This window comes from Eleutherodactylus coqui, chromosome 5 (assembly GCF_035609145.1).
Source record: "Eleutherodactylus coqui strain aEleCoq1 chromosome 5, aEleCoq1.hap1, whole genome shotgun sequence".
Taxonomy (NCBI): domain Eukaryota; kingdom Metazoa; phylum Chordata; class Amphibia; order Anura; family Eleutherodactylidae; genus Eleutherodactylus; species Eleutherodactylus coqui.
The window spans coordinates 32,836,637-32,857,845 of record NC_089841.1 but is presented as its reverse complement, the minus strand read 5'-3'; the positions used below and the strand labels follow the sequence as shown (position 1 = coordinate 32,857,845).

Sequence of the window (21,209 nt, the reverse complement as noted above, 5' to 3'; positions counted from 1 at the left end):
TCCTGAAACATCTTGTCATCACGCTGACCTGCCAATTTTTCTGCGGCCCAAAAGGCTCATCTAACAATTTTTTTTCCAATTTTTCAAAGTTTCAAAAGTTTTGGAGCAGCAGGAGGGGGAGGAGCAGGAGGAGGAATAGACAGCTGGGCAAACTGCAGAGGGCACCCATGCTATACTTTAACATGAACCAATTTTTTGAACATAGCTGCATCCAGGCTATGTTACAAATTAAGCAACAGCGAGCTGTATCTTTAAAAAAATATTTATGGGTTTCACCTGCCCTCTTGGTTGAGCAATTTTTCAGGGGTACATTGGTACTCTTGGTACACTAATTTTTCTGGCCGTTGCCTATACTGTTAACTAACTAATTTTTCTGCCTTTGCCTACAGTCCCCCAGGCACCCCAATGTTCAGGCGTTCGCCTATACTCTTGCTACAGAAATGTTACAGGGGTCTGCCTATACTTCTACTACAGAATTGGTACTGGGGTCTGCCTATACTTCTGCTACTGAAATGATACTGGGGTCTGCCTATACTGCTGCTATAGAAATGTTATAGGGGTCCGCCTCAACTTTTACTACAGAAATGTTACAGGGGTGTGCCTATACTGCTGCCACATAAATGTTACAGGGGTCTGCCTATACTGCTGCTACAGAAAGGTTACTGGGGTCCACCTCAACTTTAACTACTGAAAAGTTACAGGGGTCTGCCTATACTGCTGCCACATAAATGTCACTGGGGTCTGTCTATACTTCTACTACAGAATTTGTACTGGGGTCTGCCTATACTTCTGCTATTGAAATGGTACTGGGATCTGCCTATACTTGTACTACAGAAATGGTACTGGGGTCTGCCTATACTTGTACTACAGAAATGGTACTGGGGTCTGCCTATACTACTGCTACCAAAAGGTTACTAGGGTCTGCTTATACTTTTCTACTGGAATGTTACAGGGGTCTTGTTATACTATGGGTGCACACAGACTTCCCAATGCGGTGTTTTACCTATCTGGCCCAAAACACTGACTGACTAGGGCATGATTTGTGGGCCGAGGCCAATATGCATTTTCTCTCGCGTTACCGCAGTTATCCGGGGCACTGCTTTGGGACAAAGAAGAGGAGCGATACTGCACTTATGAGATGTTCACAGCTGCACTAGCATCGGAGTCCGCTCTATGCCCGCGATTGCTGAGGGTTTGTGCAGGGGCCTATGTCCACGGTGCAGTGAAAGTCTGCCTTGTTGGGGCACTCTGATTTCTTCATAGTTCATGTCTTGGTTTGCCTAGGACCCATCTATGCTGTGGGTGTGCACAGACTTCCCATGGCGGTGATTTACCTGTCTGGCACAAAGTCACTGACTGACTTGGGTAGGGTGCAGAGTGCAGATGGCTTTCCCCTTGCGGTGTCGATTGAGCTATCCGACACCAACACAGACTGAATAGTTTGAGTGGACCAGGATTGTCCATTGCTATGTGACTCGCGGCACCTTGGGTAACAGTGTGTTTGCTGGGACCGAGCTGGACCAAGGGCCTGCTCACATACTTCCCACACAGGCTACAGTGGGTCCTGGTCATGGTTTCTTGGCCTAGTAAGGCCACCTCCTCCTCCTGCTTGGGGTCAGGGGATCAACACTGGGCATCATGTATTTGCTCTGGTGTTACCACAGTAATCTGATACACTGGTTTGGGCCAAAGAAGAGGAGCGTTACTGCATTAATGAGACGTTCAATGCTGTACTAGCATCGAAGTCCGCTTCATGCCCACGATTGCTGACGGTCTGGGCTGAGGCCTATGTCCCAGGGGAACTTCAACTGTGCCAGGTTGGGCCTGTGGAACTTTTCCTGGCTAATCCAGTCATTGGAGCGGTGAAAGAAAACGTAACTGATTTACTGAGACCTTCACAGCTGAACTAGCATCGAAGTCCGCTTCATGCCCGCGATTGCTGAGGGTGTGGACTGAGGCCTATGTCCTTGACGCAGTGAAAGTCTGCCTTGTTGGGGCACTCTGATTTCTTCATGTTTAATGTCTTTGGGTTCCTTGGACCCACCTATGCTGTGGGTGCACACAGACTTCCCATTGCGGTGATTTACCTGTCTGGCACAGAGACACTGACTGACTTGGGTAGGGGGCAGAGTGCAGATGGCTTTCCCCTTGCGGTGTCGATTGTGCTATCCAACACCAACACAGAATGAATCGTATGTGGGCACATTGATTCCCCATTGCTATGTAACTCGCGGCACCTTGGGTCACACAAGATGGAGGCTGGGAATGAGCTTGACCCTGGGCCCGTTCACTTGCTTTCCACACAGAGTATTGCTGCATTGTGGAGATGTGTAGTATTGCTGGCACCCGAGTCCCCTTTATGGCCACGTTTGCAGCTCCTGGCAGAGGTAGCACAGGATTGGAATGAGGATCGAACGTCAATTTCTCATCAATTCTCAACAGCATTGTCGGCTATCGCCCACACTTTTTAAAGAGGGTCGCTGCCTGGCCCTGACAACCCTCTGCAGTGTGTGTCTCCGGTTCCTCCACATCGCAGACACACTTGTAAATAGACATGAGGGTGGTGTCGCTATGAAGCGAGCGCTGTGGACGCAGGGGCGTGCGGGGGGTTGGGCAGCATGTAACCCAGGAGAAGAGGCAACAGTGTGACCCCCAGGCAGTGATTGTGCTTGGTTGCAGGTAGTGTGGTGCTTTGCTAAGGTGTGCCTTGCTAATGAGGGTTTGTCCGAAGTAACAATTGTTAGGGGGGGGGATTCAGACTCTTGCCCCTATTGTGGCTAAATAGTGGGACCTGGCAGACAGAGATGCAGCCCTGCATGCTGCCCCTGCCCTGCCCTGCCCTATCCGTTTCTGTGGTGTTTCTATGACTTTCTGATGTTTTCCAGAGTTTCACAAGTGAAGACCTATCCGGAGCGTCGGTCATATACAAAAATGCTCGAGTCCCCCTTTGACTTCAATGGGGTTCATTACTCGAAACAAGCTCTTGAGCATTGCGAAAAGTTTGACTCGAGCAACCAGCACCCGAGCATTTTGTTGCTCGCTCATCTCTAATTATTATTAATGAACGACCAAATTTGTTGATGTTAAGAAGGGCTTCAATCTAATCGATATGTCTCATAGGGGAGAATGGAAACCCTTTTGTCAAAACCTGCTTCGGGTCCCCCGGCACAATGCAAGTAGACAAATGAACCACTTTCAGTGATTTTTCGTCCTTTGTGGATAGCAGGGCTCAACTATGGGGTTTAACCCCCACTCTCCTTGTGCGTTTTTTGTAAGACCTTCCCAGTCTTCTCTACTATTAATTACAGCAGAGCATTCCCCCTCAAAGATATCATCAGACTTATCACGTGAGTTATGAACAGTTTCTTCTGACATCTCCGACAAAGTATTTGCCGTTTTCCTTCGTTGAGTTGAAATAAATGAGATGTCGCAGCTCAGTGACTCTTCTTTATCGATACTGATCATGGTGTAGATGTATTAGCATTCTCCCTCCAGGAATGAACCCGCTCCATGGTGCAGTCGTCAGAGACCCTTTTACATCTGGAACATTTTGTGTCCATAATAATGGCCTCCAACTTGCATCTCAATCCACCACCCAGCCCAGGCCCTTCCCTCCGCTAGCGAAATCAGAGTGCCCCTTTGATTTGAACCTCTCATTCCCGCCTCCAAGACTTCTCCAGAGCAGCAACAGTCCTCTTGAACGTGCTACCCCAAACTATCCGGGCAATCCATGACTCACACAATTTCAGGCGTACTCTAAAAGTGCACCTCTTCAGGGAGCATACCAGATCTCGTAAACTAAACCCCTTTGTACTCTGCCTGATAACATGCTTTCTTTCCTTAACAAAGTGAAAATAAAAGGTTTTCCGCACTCATCAGGATGGAAACAAAAACTTCAATCTCCTCGAAAGTTTTTTATTATTACATATAGCGAGCAACGCGTTTCTGCTGGAGTAGCAGCTTTCTCAAGCTCATAACAATTAACAACATAACAACACAAGTATATATAAGAAAAAACTTACATGTGAAATTTGTTGCAGGAGGACGCAGTGGGTGGTTCTCCGTAATCAACAGGGGCAGGGTGTGCCCTCTGATTAGATTCTAACGTCATTGTGCGTCTCCTGGAACGCAACGTAGCGTTCCAAGTTTTGAAGAAACTTTAATCAACCTGTGTCAGAAAAACAGACATCGGTATGCGTGCAGGCATTTTAAATGAGGGGACTGGCAAACAAACAAGCCTTTTAAAAGTTCATTAGATATATAGATGGCATCATACTATAGAGACATTATTCAAATAAAACAATTATCTGAATAAAAATAAATTGAAATCAAACAAACATATGCATAAATTATCCATAAACATACCACGTATATACAGTGGTAAAACACAAGGGGGGGCGTGGCCTGAATGGAGACCGGAGCGGATGCTTGTTTCTGAGCTCCGTAGAAGAGGACCTTCCAAGAGCCGACAACTAAGCGATATAAAGGGAATCAACCTGCAAACTTCATCTGGAGACTCTCCGGCAGGATGTCAACTAGAAAAAAAACAAAGGAAGCGCTGCAGAGGCTAACAAATGTCTTCACAGCCCGAGCGGGTAATGGAGGAGCGGAGGAGCCGACAGCCGGCACGCGCAATGCAGGATACAGAACAGATGGAGCGGCGGCTCGGGAGGACGCTACAAAACAAAGAAGGGGTTAGAGAACTTCTCCCGATCCCCTGCTCCCAGCGTCCAAAATCACAAAGCCACAGACAGCTCCTGTAAGCCCACAAGTAAAGAAAGACAGGGCAATAACAAAAGATACAGGGACACCTAAAATGGCGCCCACTCTCTCCCCCGCTAGTTTCCCATGCTCCCCACAACAGCCAGAGAAAAAGTGCCCAGTAACCTAGACACACAATATGGGGAAACCGAAGACCCTCTGGTGAATTTTGCCTGCACAGAACAGGCGGCATCAGAAATATTCATTAAAGAAATGATCCTGGCTTTGAGGGGGGCTATCCAGAATGACATCACAGCAATATCTTCCTCCATGAATACAAATAGGAAACAGAGTAGACCACCTCGAAAATAAAATGGCGGAATTTACATCATCACATAACGACCTCATAGATGCTCATTACAGCGTAGTGGACGAGTTGGAAGCTCTTAAAGGCAAGATGGCGGATATGAAGGATAGGAGCAGATGGAACAAGATAAAAATCCGGGGAATAGCAGAGTCAATCCCCCAATCTGCATTAAAAGAATCTGTCCAACAATTAATTAAACACTTGCTACCAGAGTCCACACAAGAAGAAAGAACAATAGATAGAGTGCACAGACTGCCACGACCCAAAACGGTACCAGATCACCTCCCTAGGGACGTCATAGTCCGCATCCATTTTTTTCACATCAAGGAGGCCATGATGTGAGCTAACAGACAAAACATGCCCCTTCCTAAACCGTACGAACAAGTTAAACTCTACTCAGACTTGTCTCAGGCAACAATTCAGACGAGAAAGAAATTTTGAAATCTCACAATGGCGCTGAGAGTCAATGAAATTCCGTACAAGTGGGGCTTTCCACCTAAGCTGATCATACATAAGGGCGACAAAGTCCACGTAATACAAAACCCAGAAGTTGGTGAGAAACTACTAAAAAGCTGGAATATTAAAATGATGAATCCACAAGCCCCTTCTCGCCTGACACCAGACTGGGCAACCATCTCTAACCACTGAACTCTATCTATCAAGATGACCCCCCCTCTGAAAAACTGGTCTCCTCTTACCAAGATAAGGAGGAATTCCTCTTACCACAGTTGATTCCCGTACACTGCATATTGCATTTCAAGTTTATGGAAGGCCCAATTGCTATGTTGGTCGGACTGTTTTTTCACCCACACAGGCACCCCTTCCGCAAGGGATAAACACGTTCCTCTACGAAGGTTGAAGATGCCTCGCGTTTACCAATGTCCTTCACTTTCCTACAAGTCTTCCCCCACCCCAAAAATTCCTCAATGGAAACAAACAAGTTGCTTCCCTATTACACTTCTAAGGAATTGATTTACAAAAATGCGGACCACAACCAAAAGGGCCCTCAATCCCAAAACATCCAGATAAACGCTCTATTCAAATTCCAAGCAACCAAACAAATATACACTCTAACAAAACCACCATGAATACGAAAGTAATGTCTTATAGCGTTAAAGGGCTAAACTCGCACAAAAGATCCTCCCTATGGAGAGACGCTTTGTCTAGGAAAGCAGAGATAACCTGCTTACAAGAGACTCATTTTACAAAACATCATTACCCTAGATTCTCTCATCCCAAATTCCCAGAGATCTTTATGGCTAACTCCAAAAAGAAGAAAGCAGGAGTATTAATAGTAATCAAGGACATGAAACAATTTAAACTCATTGAGGTTGAACTTGATGAAAAGGGCAGATTCATAACATTAATATGTGGAATCAACAGACTCTTGATGACATTGGTGAATCTGTATGCACCAAACTCTGCACAGCTACGCTTTCTTAACAAGGTTCTGAGAAAGGTCAGGAAAAAACAACATGGCCAACTCCTGATATGTGGAGATTTTCACATCATATCAGACAGAGCAATTGACACCAACAGCAGGGGCAGAACATTAACACCTACTCTGGCGCCTTGGCTCGGGAAAGAGGAACTCTACGACACATTTAGGTGTCTAAATGCAAATGCGAAGGAATATTCCTTTTACTCCACGAGACACAAAACATTTACTAGGATAGACATGGTCCTGGTGACCTTCTACCTCCTGCCAAGAGCAAGGGAGGCTTCAATTGGCCTCACTTCCTGGTCGGACCAAGCACCAGTTTTCTTGAACCTAAGACTGACTCCCTCGGCAAACCCTCTAAACTCTTGGTGCAACAATACTTTCCTTATGAAGATTGATCCCTCTAAGAAGAAAATTCAGGAAGCAATAAAGGAGTACTTCCTACACGATGATCTTCCAGAAACAAACCCCTTTACAGTATGGAGCGCACATAAAGCGGTAATAAGAGGCATAATGATACAATAAAGCCTTATACTAAAAACTCTTTTACAACAAATCAAAAACCAGGAACAAATATTTCAAAACAACCCCACTGATAAAGCACATAGAGATCTGCTGAAAACAAGACAAGAGCTTAGAGACCACCTCCTTCTGGAATTTGAAAAGCATTTAAAATCCCATAAAGCTACATATTACACGGCTAACAATAAATTCAGCAAACTCATGGCGAACAAAGTGAAACAAAAAAGAATAAAATCTAAAATTCCATACATAATTGAGCCAGGGACAAACCACAAAATTACCAACCCACAAGAAAAGGCCGAGGTTTTCAACCGCTTCTATGCAAAACTGTACAACCTTCAAGAAGACCCCTTAACAATACAACCCCACGAAAATAAAATAAAAGAATTTTTAAATAGCATCAGCCTCCCGACGGTGCCTCCAAAACAATTAGAAGACCTTAACATCCCAATCACAGAACTGGAAGTTTTAAAAACAATAAAATCCCTCAAAAAAGATAATGCACCTGGTCCTGATGGATACTCAAATGAATACTACCAAATCTTCAACAAAGAATTAATCCCACACCTAGTCAAAATCTTTAATGAAGCCATGATTAAAGGATGTCTACCAAAAGAAATGCTCCAAGCCACAATAGTGGCAATACCCAAACAGGATAAAGACCCCTCCTCGACGTCAAATTTTTAGACATCTCACTTTTGAAAAGGGACACAAAAATATACACAAAGCCCAAAGATTACTAAAAATAATTCCCCTATTAGTACACAGCGACCAGGTAGGCTTTACCCATGGTAGACAGGCACCCGACGGAACGAGACGAGTCCTGAACCTGATGACTCGATTGGTGGAACTACAGACGCCTTCTCTGCTCCTCACTTTGGATGCGGAGAAGGCGTTTGACAGAATACACTGGGGCTATGCATTCTCAGTCTTAGAAAAAGTTTCCCAGTCAGCAAAAGAGTACTGATTAACGGAACCCTTTCTAGTTTTTTCCAAATAACTAACGTCACCAGCCAAGGATGCCCCCTCTCGCCTCTACTGTTTGTCTTGACCATGGAGCCATTCGCTGAGAAAATTAGGACTGACCTGGAAATAAAAGGAGTACCCCTCATTTAGACAACACAAAATAGGACTATTTGCAGACGACGTGGTATTGTGTCTGACTCAACCGATGACCTCCCTTAGAGCAGTAACAAGAATAATTGATGACTTCGGACAAATCTCATTTTATAAAGTTAATTCCCATAAATCCCAGCTTCTTGATCTTAATATACTAAAACCCCGGAGGAAAGTATTGGGAAGGAATTCCCCTACGCATGGACAACAGAACCAATCTCATATTTAGGACTAAAACTTTCCCTCCCTATTAGCAACATGGCATCAGCAAACCATAAAATGTTACTAGATTCACTACAAAAAGACTTAGCCAAATTCAATAAAATTGAGCCCTCCTGGCTGGGAAGAATAGTATTATATAAAATGATGATACTCCCCAAAATCGTATTCATACATCTTTAGAACTATGACAATCCCCTGCTCCAAGAAATGTATAAGAGACCTCCAAAAACAAATGTTAACTTTCATATGGATGGGGAAGAGACCTAGGGTGGCTGCCTACATACTGTACGCATTTAGGGAAAGAGGAGGAATGAATATTCCAAACCTTATAGCATATTACAACGCTAATCTAATCCAACAAATTAGAGCCTGGTGTCTTCCCCAGAAGATATAAATTGGCCGTCCATTGAAAAATCCCTGGGAGGAAATAAGGACCTTCGAACGGTGTTGATAGCAGCCTCTCTTAACCCAAATATAAAATTACCAAAATATCCCACCATACAAGCCTCAATAGAAGCATGGATCCACTTAACTAAAATTTTGAGCTCCCCCTTCCCTAGGACTCAAGTCCCAATTGAAATATTAGAATTTTTTATCCCTAATCTAAAAGTTAAAAACTGGAAGGAGAAGGGAATAGATCATATTTCAGACCTCCAGGACAACTCAGGCCTCAAACCATTTAACATTCTTCATGAGGAAAAACACCTAAACAACTCAGACTTCTTCCAGTATATGCAAATTAAAAGTTATCTAACAACTCGCTCACAACTATCACTTTCAATGTCCAACTACATGTATGAACTACTATTTAAAAAAGAAATCCCTAAAGCAAGAATTAGAGACATATACAATATCTTCAACGGAGAAGCTGAAGAAGAAGAAACCAAACACAAAAAAGCACACCTTCTTAACTGGGAAAAAGATATAAAGATCACCTTCAAATTAGAACAATGGGCTAAGAATCTTGCTGAAATGAAGTGTGACTATTAATGCCATTCGAAAATTCATTTGTAGTGATCATCTTTTTATATGCATTATCGATCACTTTAATGGGATAGTTTATTTCTTTAAAACGCTCCTTAATTTTAGTCTGTTCTTCATAACCCTCATCCAAAGTCCAGTTCCTCCTTATACATTTCAGCTGGCCATATGGGATATTTATTTTCCAATGTTTTGCGTGGCAACTGTTATAGTCATGATATGTATTTTTATCAACTTTTTAAAAATGTGTTTTTGTAATTATTCTATTATCATTATGCATAAGAATCAAGTCTAAAAAGATTATCTGATTTTTGTTAAAAGTTCTAGTAAATTTTAAGTTATTGTTATCAATTTTTAAATTATTAACATCTTCTTTTAAACTCTCTTCAGGACCTTTCCAAATAATCAAAATTTTGTCTATAAATTTACGATAAAAAACTATGTTAGGATCTTTACAGTATAGTTGTTTAAAATTACCCATAAATAAATTAGCGAAAGCCGGTGCGAATTTGCAACCCATAGCAGTGCCGAGGATTTGGAGATAAAATGATTTTCTATATAAAAATGTATTATTTTTAAGAATAAAATATATAGCTTTTAAAATAAATAATTTTTGATTAGGGGGCATCAAAGGCTCATCATTTAAAAAAATTTGCATAGCCGCAACGCCTAAATTATGGGGAATATTAGTGTAAAGGGATTCAACATCGAGAGTGCACCATATATAACTATCTTCCCATTTAAAATCTCTAATTAACTCAAGTAACTGTCCATTATCTTTTAAATATGGGGGTAAGGATACCAGGTGTTTTTGTAGTAATCCATCTACATGTTCTGCTAATCTACTTGTAATAGAGTTTACACCTGCGATTATATGTCTTCCCGGTGGATCTAATATGTCTGTGTACTTTGGGGAGGTGGTATAAAAACGGTATTTCAGGTTCTATAGAAATAATATATTTACCTCCATTTTTAGTTAATCCGTTGTAATGGATTCCTTCATTAATTAAAATTTTTTAATTAGCGATAATTTCATCTGTTGGGTCTTTTAAAAGAATTTTATAATGATTAGTATTACTAAGGATTTCTAGACTTACTTTATGATAACGATTAAAATCCATTAAAACTATACCCCCCCTTTATCCGCTCGTTTTATAACTAATTCGTTATCACTAAAAAAAATTTTAAATCTCTTTTTCTGTTCGTGTTAGATTTTGAGAAAATAACTTTTTGTTATTATCACACATAAGTAAAATCTTGAAGAATATTATGATAAAAAAGATCTATAAAAGGGCCTTTTACTTCTGTCGGAAAAAAACTTACTAGTAGGTTTTAAACCTGTAGGGATGGGTTTGTTAAAATCAAAATCTATTGTGGTCTCAATGGGTTGATTATCTTCACTCATAATCAGGGGCGTAACTAAAGGCTCAGGGGCCCTGATGCAAAAGGTGAGCTGGCCCCTCCCCCTCTATCTGTATCTGTACCCGTACCCATACCCAAACCATGCTGCACAGAGGCATATCTTAAAGCTTCTGTGCCCCAATGCAAAACCTGTAACAGGGCCCCCAACTATAATGCTTTATTCATAGTACTGGGCTCCCTATATGGAGAATAGAGGCCTTATGGGCCCCCTAAGGCTGCTGGGCCCGGGTGCAACTGCATTCCCTGCACCCTCTATAGTTACGCCCCTGCTCATAATATAATATTTATTGAGAGCAATTTTGCGGATATATTTATTAAGATCAATAAATAGTTTAAACAAATTAGAATTAGAAGATGGACAGAAAGACAATCCCAACCCCTCTGTACTCCACCTGATAACATGCTTTCTTTCCTAGTGAATGCAACCTCTGCCAGCCGCCATCAATCCCCTCTGCAGTCACACTGATTCAGCTATCACACGGCTTAATGTCTGACCACTGTCTATGTGTATAGCATCCCTCACTCTCCATCTCATCATATCTTGCACATCTCCAGCCCCTTTACCTTCTGTATCACCCCATTATTGGCCACATCATCTGATTACTACATGTAACCATGGTTTTTGTATTTTTGTACTTTTGTTTTTCTGTATCACCCTGTCTTTGTAAGCGCTACGGAATATGTTGGCGCTATATAAATAAAGATTATTATTAAACTGAATAAAAGATCCAGTGTGGGCTATGTAAAATGGAGAGCAGATAGCGGGGTCCAGGGGTAACTGAAACCTTTACCCTTCCTGTAGGAGTGTTATCACAATATGCTCTTAGTGGCACAGGTGGACATCAGGTAGGTAAAGTTAATGTTCCCTGGTGCAAGCGCTGAGTCATGGCTGACTCCTAGGATGATGTCATGCGGTTTTTGCTGGTCATCTTTTACCCTGGCTACTCATACTACCAATATACTATCAACCCTGAGACTAATACCTGACCCAAGCAGGGATTGAACCCACAACCTTCAGGTCATGAGCGAGAACTGCATTTCTGCTGCCCTAACTCTCTGCACCACACAGGCTTGGATATCAGGTAAACAGGTGGAATAATCTTGCCTCACTGAGTTATCATGGGGACATAACCTGTAAATAACATTCAGCTCTGCTACATGGAGATATAGAAATATGAGCAGCATTTATAGGAGCAGATAGTGATGGATATACAGAGCGCCTTCTGTAGTGGTGAGGAGTTGGTGGAGGAGGGAAAGTTCTTTCAGAGACAATAGAAGCAGGAGCAGGGAAGGGGTTATTATGTAATGAGATGTCCAGTGATACCCGCCCGCCATTGTGCTGTTAATGAGGAATGTCAACAAAACCCAGATAAAATAAGTGACAACATGAATACTAAACAAATAAGTAAACCAGCTGAAAAGGGCACATACACTTATTAAATGACCTCCCCTCTCCTGTCAGTGTGAGATCAGAGCAGAGATAAGGAGAGCTTACTGTGTAATGAAAAGTAGACATTAACCCCTTCTATTCCCGTCACCTACACTAGATAGTTTCTTACAGGGGACTGGATGGTGTCAGGTTCACTTTAAAGAATGTATCCAGAAATAGATGACATTTATAGGTGTGAGTATAGAAGGACATTTATAAATCCCCTAAATTGCTCAGAAACATGCAGCATTTTTCAAACAAGTTTTTGCAAGGTTGTGTCATCTGTGTCTGCCATAATGTGGGGAAAACTGATAAACGTCCCACTTAAATGCACTCCATAGCCCTTGTACCCGTTCCAACGACTGCAGATTGATTTCATACAGCTTCCTAAAAGTGGGGTACATAAATTTGTTGTCATCTGTATCGATGTCTAATTGGGTGGCCAGAATGTTGACCTTGTGCCAAAGCAAATGCAAAAACTACAGATACATTGTTTGATGCAAGACAAATTGAGAAAAAGAATATTAAGCAACTGAGTTTGGTGACAAATCAACATGCTGTGGTTTTAGATTATTTTACAGCATCACACGGAGATCTAAGTCAAACAAAACAAAAAAAATCTTGTTATTTTGCATAGCGCCAACTTATTCCGTAGCAATTTCAGATAGTTTATTTAATAAACCCCCCTCCCCCAAGCTGCGTACTAGAGTTTTTGATTTTGATTATAATAGGACTGGATTATTAGTTTGAGGTGTAGAACCTTTACAGAGTTCTTCTCTGTTATAGTGAGACACGCCAGACTTCCAAAATTTGGATTGGTCACTAAGGCACAGACAGACTTGGTCCTGAAGGGGTTAATAGGACTGGATTATTAGTTTGAGGTGTAGAACCTTTACAGAGTTCTTCTCTGTTATAGTGACACATGCCAGACTTCCAAAATTTGGCTTGGTCACTAAGGCACAGACAGACTTGGTCCTGAAGGGGTTAAACCTTTAGATCCTTTAATCCCAATCTTAGACATGAAGATTAGTCTGATGTCATGGAATCCAATTTGATGGTTTCTCTAGCTGCTAATAAACATATTCCCCATTACACATTCCATCAGTGCTACCCCCCCCCCCCCCCTACTCAATGACATCACATGGGGAGACGACCCCCTCGTAGCGCAGTAGAGGTTTACCGCTTCATGCGGATCTTCTTCACTAAATGTGGACGGCTGTCCACCATCAGGGCGCTGGTTATTTTATCATTTATTTTCCTTTTTGTTCCGTTTTGGACACTGAGATAACCTCTAGTTAGGATCTTTATCTGCCTGACATTGTTTAGTGAGATAAGCACAGAGAATATGGGAACCAACATGAAACAAAGATGCTTTCTCACTGACCACTACCCATCAGGGGATTTGTTCTAGGTTTCTGGCACCGTTTACTTACTGAGCGAGGAAGGTCTGCTGCATCTGATATAATCCTGCTCTATATTTAATTGTCCTGGACGGGGAGCCGGTAACAGTTGGGGTCCAGACACTGTGCTACTCCTGCAGCTCATTCATGCAAGGGTGAGCTGCGCGATTGTTGCATATGTGTCCATATAGAAAGTCAAAAGAGACTAATGTGCCATTTAGTGGATTCCTAATGGCATTATTGTATTTCTATTGCGGAAACTGAGTGCCCATAAAAAAGAGGTCCATATTGTGGATCAGTTAGTCTCTGACGAACGGACAGACCACCATACATCTGAGGTCAATCTTCTGGCCCCTGATGATCTGTGGCCTCCACATAAAATAAAACATGTTGGACCGCTTAACACTCCATCTGAATGAAGTATTGATAATATTTTGGACCGCTTGACATTCTTTTTGAATGCAATATCCTAATTTCTTTTTGGACATTTACCAAATGCTGAGAACCATTCACATATGAGCTTCTTGGCCTGACTGCACTACGAGCCACACCGTATCAAATGACTCAACTAATATACTTGTGATTACAATCTCTGATAGGATGCTATAATAAAAATACGGTTTCACTAGATCCAGAGACCTACATCTACAAGGTCTCCCACATCCATCTAGGACATACACCCCCCTATACAGTGAGTTTTAGCTTCTAAGTATATTGGCTGCACAAGGGTTATCTCATCAGTACATACTTTGAGATATATCCAAATAATTGCACAGTGTGTTTATGTGTTCGTCCTAGTTACCCTATTTGTGCTTTTATATATATCAAGAAATAAAGATTATTTTAGTTAGTCCAGTCTGTGAATGAAACTGCAACGAGGCTCAATCTTTTTGGCCTGAAGTGACAGACATACTAAGCCAATTAGCCGGACTCCCAGTTCCAAAAACTCCACAAGTTTGTTTACTCTGTCTTCTAGAGGTTGAGCAAAGGCATCACCATATACAAAACTTACTGAGGACTCCCATGGTGTATATGTCCCACGTATTACACACATTTCACTTGCATAGCATACGCATTATGCATGTACATGTATAATTGCTGCATATGTTGTACCCCAGTAGCCTATATTGGTGTGTAACACGCGCGTGAATGGGCTTTTAGCAACATGTGTTACCCGCGCTTGTAATTTATGGATGACATACGGCCATGTGAATGACCCTCAGTGAAGCACTTATTATACTCTGTAAGAAAATAGCATTGAAACGGATGGCCAGGCTGTGGTGGAAACCCAATATATCTATATTTTGGATTGTGGACCTTTGTAGTGGACATTGAACCTGTTTTTTATACTTTAGTATTCTGTATAATAAATGCCAGTACTTTTCCATTACTGATACAAATATAGATATATTCTCTCATGTATCCAATGTATCTACTTCCTTTAATGAAACGTCTATTCCCTAAACTCTGCTGACAAGACAATATTTAGCATAAAACGCTGACAAGTTAATATCTAACATAGACACGCTATATTTTGCCCATCTGTTTTGTAACTTTAGAAGAAGTAAAAATCAGACATAGATAACCGCAGTCTGAAGCAGCTACCGAAATAATAACCCAAACAGTTTTACTGGAAACTTATGCAAATAACACGGGAAATGTATGCAATTAATAGTTCAAGCTGTAATATCCAATCATATCGAAGGAACCACACGTCGGTCCAAGACAACCCACTCATCTCCTCCTGCTACCACCTGATGGCCAATAACAGATGACCGGAGGATGAAAGAATTGCAAGATGCTTATCCAATAATTAAACAATACGTTGTATCTATGTAATCTTTGACCTGCCCAGATGGGCAGATATGTTAAACTCTTTAAAAGAGGCTGCGCGCCCAACAATAAAGCAGAATTGAGGAAGCTTATTCATGCTGAACCTGTGTCAGTGTGAAATCTTCTTATGCGCATAATCAATTCATAATTAATATGGAAGGGTGTAAACATTCCTAATTGAGTAAGTCGTTGGACGCAAAAGGAAATCCACGACAAGGCGACCCCCAACTATAGCTCAATGCCACAACATGGCTAATACTATCATTTTTTAACGAAAACATTGTTTTTAAAAGCAGAAAATGTCCTAAAAAATTCCCCAAGATCTGGGACTGCATGACGTCATGGGTGGCCTCCAGACTTTCCCCAAACAGCGGCCGCTGCATGTAGCCTTATGGTAGTAAAATGAATCTCCTGTCTTAAGGAGCTTTTAGATGGAACGATCATCATTAAAAAAAAGAAATTGCAGATAAACGTCGCTCTTTGTCCCGGCGCACTGATGTATTAGAAGCCTTGCAATCTCTTGGATCAAATCTAAGGGTTCACCCCAATATAAAATGGGGTGTTCAAGACATGAGATTTTGGCTCAACCTTATGTAGTCTGAGATAATTTGAGGCAGCAGACACAAGTAAATAGTTCTGGCCTTGGGGAGCTGGTTTACAATCAATGAGTCAATGTGAATGGTAACCACCTATGGGTATAACCATGGATTATGGAGGAAACACCCAATGTCCAGCTGCTCTTAACAATCAGACTAACCCAATCAGCAGCAGCATTCTACAACACAGCAGATACTGAGAGGCTCGGACCCCAGGAAATGGTGGCGTTATCTCATCTAGAAGTATACCAGACGGGGGAAGCAGTGTAAATTAGAGAAGGCTTAGAGTCTAGATTATAAAACTGTTCTCCAGGCAGCGCCCCCTGTCAGTGCCAGGATAAACTGTGATCAGAGCGGAAGCCGTTGCTCTGACCCCTGTGTAGTGGCGGGAGCTTGTAATTGCAGGTTGGAGTCCCAGTGATTTCAATGAGAACTGCGCCTGCAATTACGGACATCAGTAGGACGTTAGATCCTAGAGAGCTGCATCCTGATCTCATTTTGTGCAGATTAGTCCATCTGCTTGTAAATATGCTGAGACTGATGGGTTCTAGAGAGCTGAAAGCCAGTCCAAAACCTTCTGAAGCTCCTGATTTACCAATGTAGTAAATTTAGTGCAGATTGATCCAGTTGTTTGGCTCTTCATGAAGAACAGACAATGGAAATCCATTGTTACAGTAGATAAGGTACCAGAATTAAATTTACCATGTAGACACATTTCTAGTATCAAGATTACTACATATATATGATACCAGAACCAGGCTTCCTACCTACATGTGGTACCAGAACCAAGGTTAGTACATAAGTACTGTAATACTCTGCATATTTTACACAACCAATTCTGCTGCAAAAAACATGCAGTGTATCTGCATTGTGGGAACGTACCCTGGAGATCCGCAGATCCACACCAGAATCCATTCACTTGGTGCAGAGCTTGATGCAGTTTTGGCCTTTTTAATTGAAGGGTGAAGTCTGCTGCTCTTCTGTGGCAATTGTATTATATTTTTTTACCTCCGGTGAAGATGGGGAAAGGGAGTTCACCTCTCACTGTGTCTTGATTACAGTGGAGCCCCTATTGTTGGGAACACTTGCCCATCCTCTCAGTGATAGCAGACTGCAGCCATAGTCTGAACTTATGGCAGAAAGTCAGTCTGCGGTGATTTTGCAGGTGATTGCCATGTTGATCTGGGAGCCCCATGTGGTCACTGAGTAGGTGGAGCAGCAGTTGAGTGTGAGGCTGGAAGCGGAGCATCTAGGCAATGGCACTACTGCTGACAGAGAGGGAGTTATCCTATGCTGTTCCACACATTCTATTGATGCTTTTGTCACCCATGAAAATCAGTGGGTTCTATTCTACGCATATCGCACTTGCAAAAAGTTTCGTGCAATTACATCCGTGTGAATACGGCCTAATTCAAGTAGCCGTTTTATTTTCACTCCTGCTGCACTTTTAGTGGATGAAATATTCTCAGTTCGCAGAACGAATTCTTCTAGTCTTAGGCTTGATGACTCGGTTGTTTTCAGGCAAAAGATCTGATGATTACAATTAAAAAGACCAAGACAGACCAATTGGGCGCCAATTCAGTAAGGGGTCCTGCTTAAAGGCCTCATGGATTAGTTTTTTTTCTAGTCCAGTTTTGGCTATGGTAGCGTATTTGAGGTTAGTGTCCCATAATTATCCATTAGGTTGCTCTCCAATGATGAATGTTCAATTTTCAACTTTGCAGAACAAATATTTGAGGTAATTGAATCTTCATATTTCAAGCTTTCTGCCCGCTCTTTTCATATTGGAGAAGCAATTTCTTCATTTAAGGCAATTCAAAGTTTGTCATTTGGATTTCCGATGATTCTTTTCTTTCTTGAGCCCAGAGGAAATCGACAATTAGAAGATCTGGAAATTAGCGCTCACCGTAATCTTGGAAAATTATTCAGTCCTTATTTTTTTAGATTTCACGATTTCAACCAATCTGTTGATTTGAAAGAGTTTATTCATGCTAATTTTCCTTCTGTTATAAATATAAATGAGATAAAAGCAAGCTTTATAATAATGCAATCTTCCTTTGTGGTAAGTTATAGAGAGAATGCAATATCCCTTCTTCATATATAAATACATTACTGGATAAAGAAGGAGTACAGTGGAATATCGATTACAGTCAAAGCTTAGGTGGAATGTTGGCCCCATGGTCATTCCAGAAAAGTGTAGAAAATACTGATTATGCTGACTATACTACTGAAAGCACTTTTCTAAAAAATTATATATGTTTTAACTTTATTTACATCAGGAAGTTCACTGATTTTACAGTTTCAACTTAAAAGAAAAAAACAAAATATATATATAGTTTATAGAAATCTGGACTAGATGGACATTGTCTTCATTCAGCCTTACGAACTATGTTACTATGTTATATATATATACAAATCTTATATAAAAGATTAGTGAGTCTCCATGATAATGCAAATCAGAAAAGGCATGTAATCATTATAATAATGGAGGGTAAGTCCACATGTTAATAAAGAAGAGCTTTCCTTTCAATGGGGTTTGTCTAACAAAGTTTCAACACTTGACCCCACCTATGGCTGCAGTTTGCAGGAATGATATTGAAATGCTAATTCCCTTGATACCTGATTATGTTATGTATATAACATATTGACTCCTGGCCAATCAGAAGCTCATTCATTCTTGGAAGTAATTGACCTCCAATTACATAAAAAGGCCTCTACATTCTCAAGTCAGTGACGACTTTGCTTCCAAAGACTTCAACCTCCCTGAGACTTTGTGAAGAATTTTCAGACAGTCCCAACTGAAACTTGATTTCTCCAAGGTAAGCTTTGCAATTTTACTCTCCTCTTATTCTTAATGATTTTATATTTTGTTTCTTTGAATCATTTGCCATATACATCATATTGGATAGTATACTTCACTCTATAAGGTCAGAGAGAAATCGAATGATCACCATTAAATATTTTCTTGCCTCTCACTTCTACAGGACACAATGGCCTCCAGTACACAAGATGTGCAGCTGATCCTGGAAGGACTTGTCTTCCTTGCTTCCCAGTGTCTGAAGGAGATAGATCTTCAGGAGAACTTCTGTGTGATACAGAAGCTGGGGGACGGCGGCTATGGTTCTGTGCTCATGGTACAAGACAGGAAAACAGGTCAGTGAGGTCAATTATCTATTACTGTAGCTATGGAATAGTCTGAAGATAGTGAGAGGACAGAATCTCCAAGGTTTAGATTTAATGCGGGAGATTTATGAATATTGTATAACTATCAGAATATCGATATTTAGGATTCTTCAAAAATGGTACAAATGGGGACAAATTCATCAAAATAGTTCATATCATAATATAGTCTTTGTTTCCTAATATGATGCAATCACAGGGGGAAAACAGATGGGTAAGAGGATGGAAGGGTCTATGGTTTAGTTTTACGAATTTCCATATTTCCAGAGACAAACCCATAACTACTTGTAGGTAATAAATGTACAACTTTCTCTACATAAACAGATCAGAAGATGGCATTAAAGCTCCTCAACAGGAACAAAACAACTGAATTTGCCTTTCTCATGGAGTTCAGCAAGTCCTTCTTTCTCTCCTCCCATACCAATATTATTGGAAGCTATGGCACTGCCTTCAAAACTTGGGACTACTTTGCCTTTGCCCAGGAACTGTCGATTGGTGATTTGTTCTCTCTTATTACACCTCATGTAAGTAGAAATCCCCAATTTATCCTGAGAACTACATTACCAATAGCCTTACTTCTTGCAATAATATTTCCATTTTGTTCACTTCATGCATTTCCCTGTTTCAGGATGGCCTCCCGGAAGACACGGTAAAGAGATGTGCGGTGCAGATCTCCAGTGCCCTAGAATTCATAGACAGTAAAGGGCTGGTGCATTTGGATATCAAACCAGAGAACATTTTGGTGTTTGATGAGGACTGCCACAGTATAAAAATGACTGACTTTGGTCTGTCATGTATCAAAGGAACAATGGCGAAAACCAGGATCGGCACAGTCTCATACATGGCTCCAGAGATGAGCCAAGTTACCGACAAGGATTGTTTGCTTGTAGACTTCCCCCTGGATGTATGGTCCTTTGGAATTGTCCTCTACTGTTTGCTCACAGGTGAATTTCCTTGGCAGTCTGCAGTTTCTACAGACAAGGCTTATAGTAGTTTTGTTGAATGGCAATGTAATATGAAGAATATTGAGCCGCCATTGCCATGGAGCAGATTTCCACCTGGAGCTCTGAAGATGTTCAGCGGTCTTTTAGCCATAGACTGTAGTAAGAGGAGTAAATCTTATGAAGTTTTGTTGTTCTTGGAGGAATGTTGGAATCAAGAAAGCATAGACTCATCTGAAGGATCCTCAGACGATGCAGATACCACAAATGTATCTGTCGAATTTGAGCTTTCGAAATGTCACCAAAAGTCAGACATCTGGAAAGACGCACATGCAAGTCCCCTATCAAACGTCTCCTACGGTAGCATATCAACGACTTCTCTCCTAAGTACTATCTCTGGCTATTTGACTTCTGACAGCTCTGAGTATGATAGTAAGACACCTTTAGAAGATTGGAAGGATGGATGAGAAAATATCAATCATTTTATGTTGGAGAAGAGATAGAAATTTGATGCATGACAACACATTCAGCCATGTCCTTTATAGTAACAGTAAGTGATTCCAATTTCACTAGCCTAATGAGAAAATGTTTCTATTGATCTAACCCTTTCCCTACCCAGGACTTGCTGGCTATATCCATGTAGAAGGATACTTCAGGTCCATTTACATGGGATGAGCTCTTCAGGCAAATGATGTCCAATAGCTCGTCTTAGTGATGCACATTTCAGTGCTGTTAAACAGTAGCGCTGCCAGCATGAAGGTAGAGTGGACCAGGGAGCATTCTTGCCCTGTTCGCCTCAATTCACAGTAAGCAATCTTTCAAAAGTGAATGACTACTCTTTACACTGAAAGGCACATACTTCAGTTTTGCGCACGCATTCTCATTGCATGCATTTACGCAAGACAATTATTGTTCAAATTCCCATGTTCAATAATTGTCCCATCTAGTTTTGAATCTGTCTGCAATATAGTCAGAGATATATCAACAAGTATCCAAATTCACCAGCTCATAGATTTCTAAGTATGCTCCTCTACTCCATGCACGCATCCAATCCCAGG

General features: G+C 41.3%; 2 protein-coding genes and 1 pseudogene across 3 annotated transcripts in view; 2 read left to right on the top strand and 1 right to left on the bottom strand.

The window, feature by feature from the left end:
• Positions 1–21,209, top strand: part of LOC136629139 (oocyte zinc finger protein XlCOF6-like) — a 913,937-nt gene that overhangs the window by 724,919 nt on the left and 167,809 nt on the right. The window lies entirely within an intron of this gene.
• LOC136627169 (zinc finger protein 850-like) overlaps positions 1–21,209 on the bottom strand; it is a 532,511-nt pseudogene that overhangs the window by 391,800 nt on the left and 119,502 nt on the right.
• LOC136627171 (serine/threonine-protein kinase SBK1-like) lies at positions 16,145–20,618 on the top strand. Its single transcript, XM_066602105.1, has 5 exons — positions 16,145–16,296; positions 17,714–17,768; positions 19,015–19,183; positions 19,535–19,734; positions 19,839–20,618. Exons 1-5 carry the CDS (start codon positions 16,145–16,147, stop codon positions 20,616–20,618), a joined length of 1,356 nt encoding a protein of 451 aa, XP_066458202.1.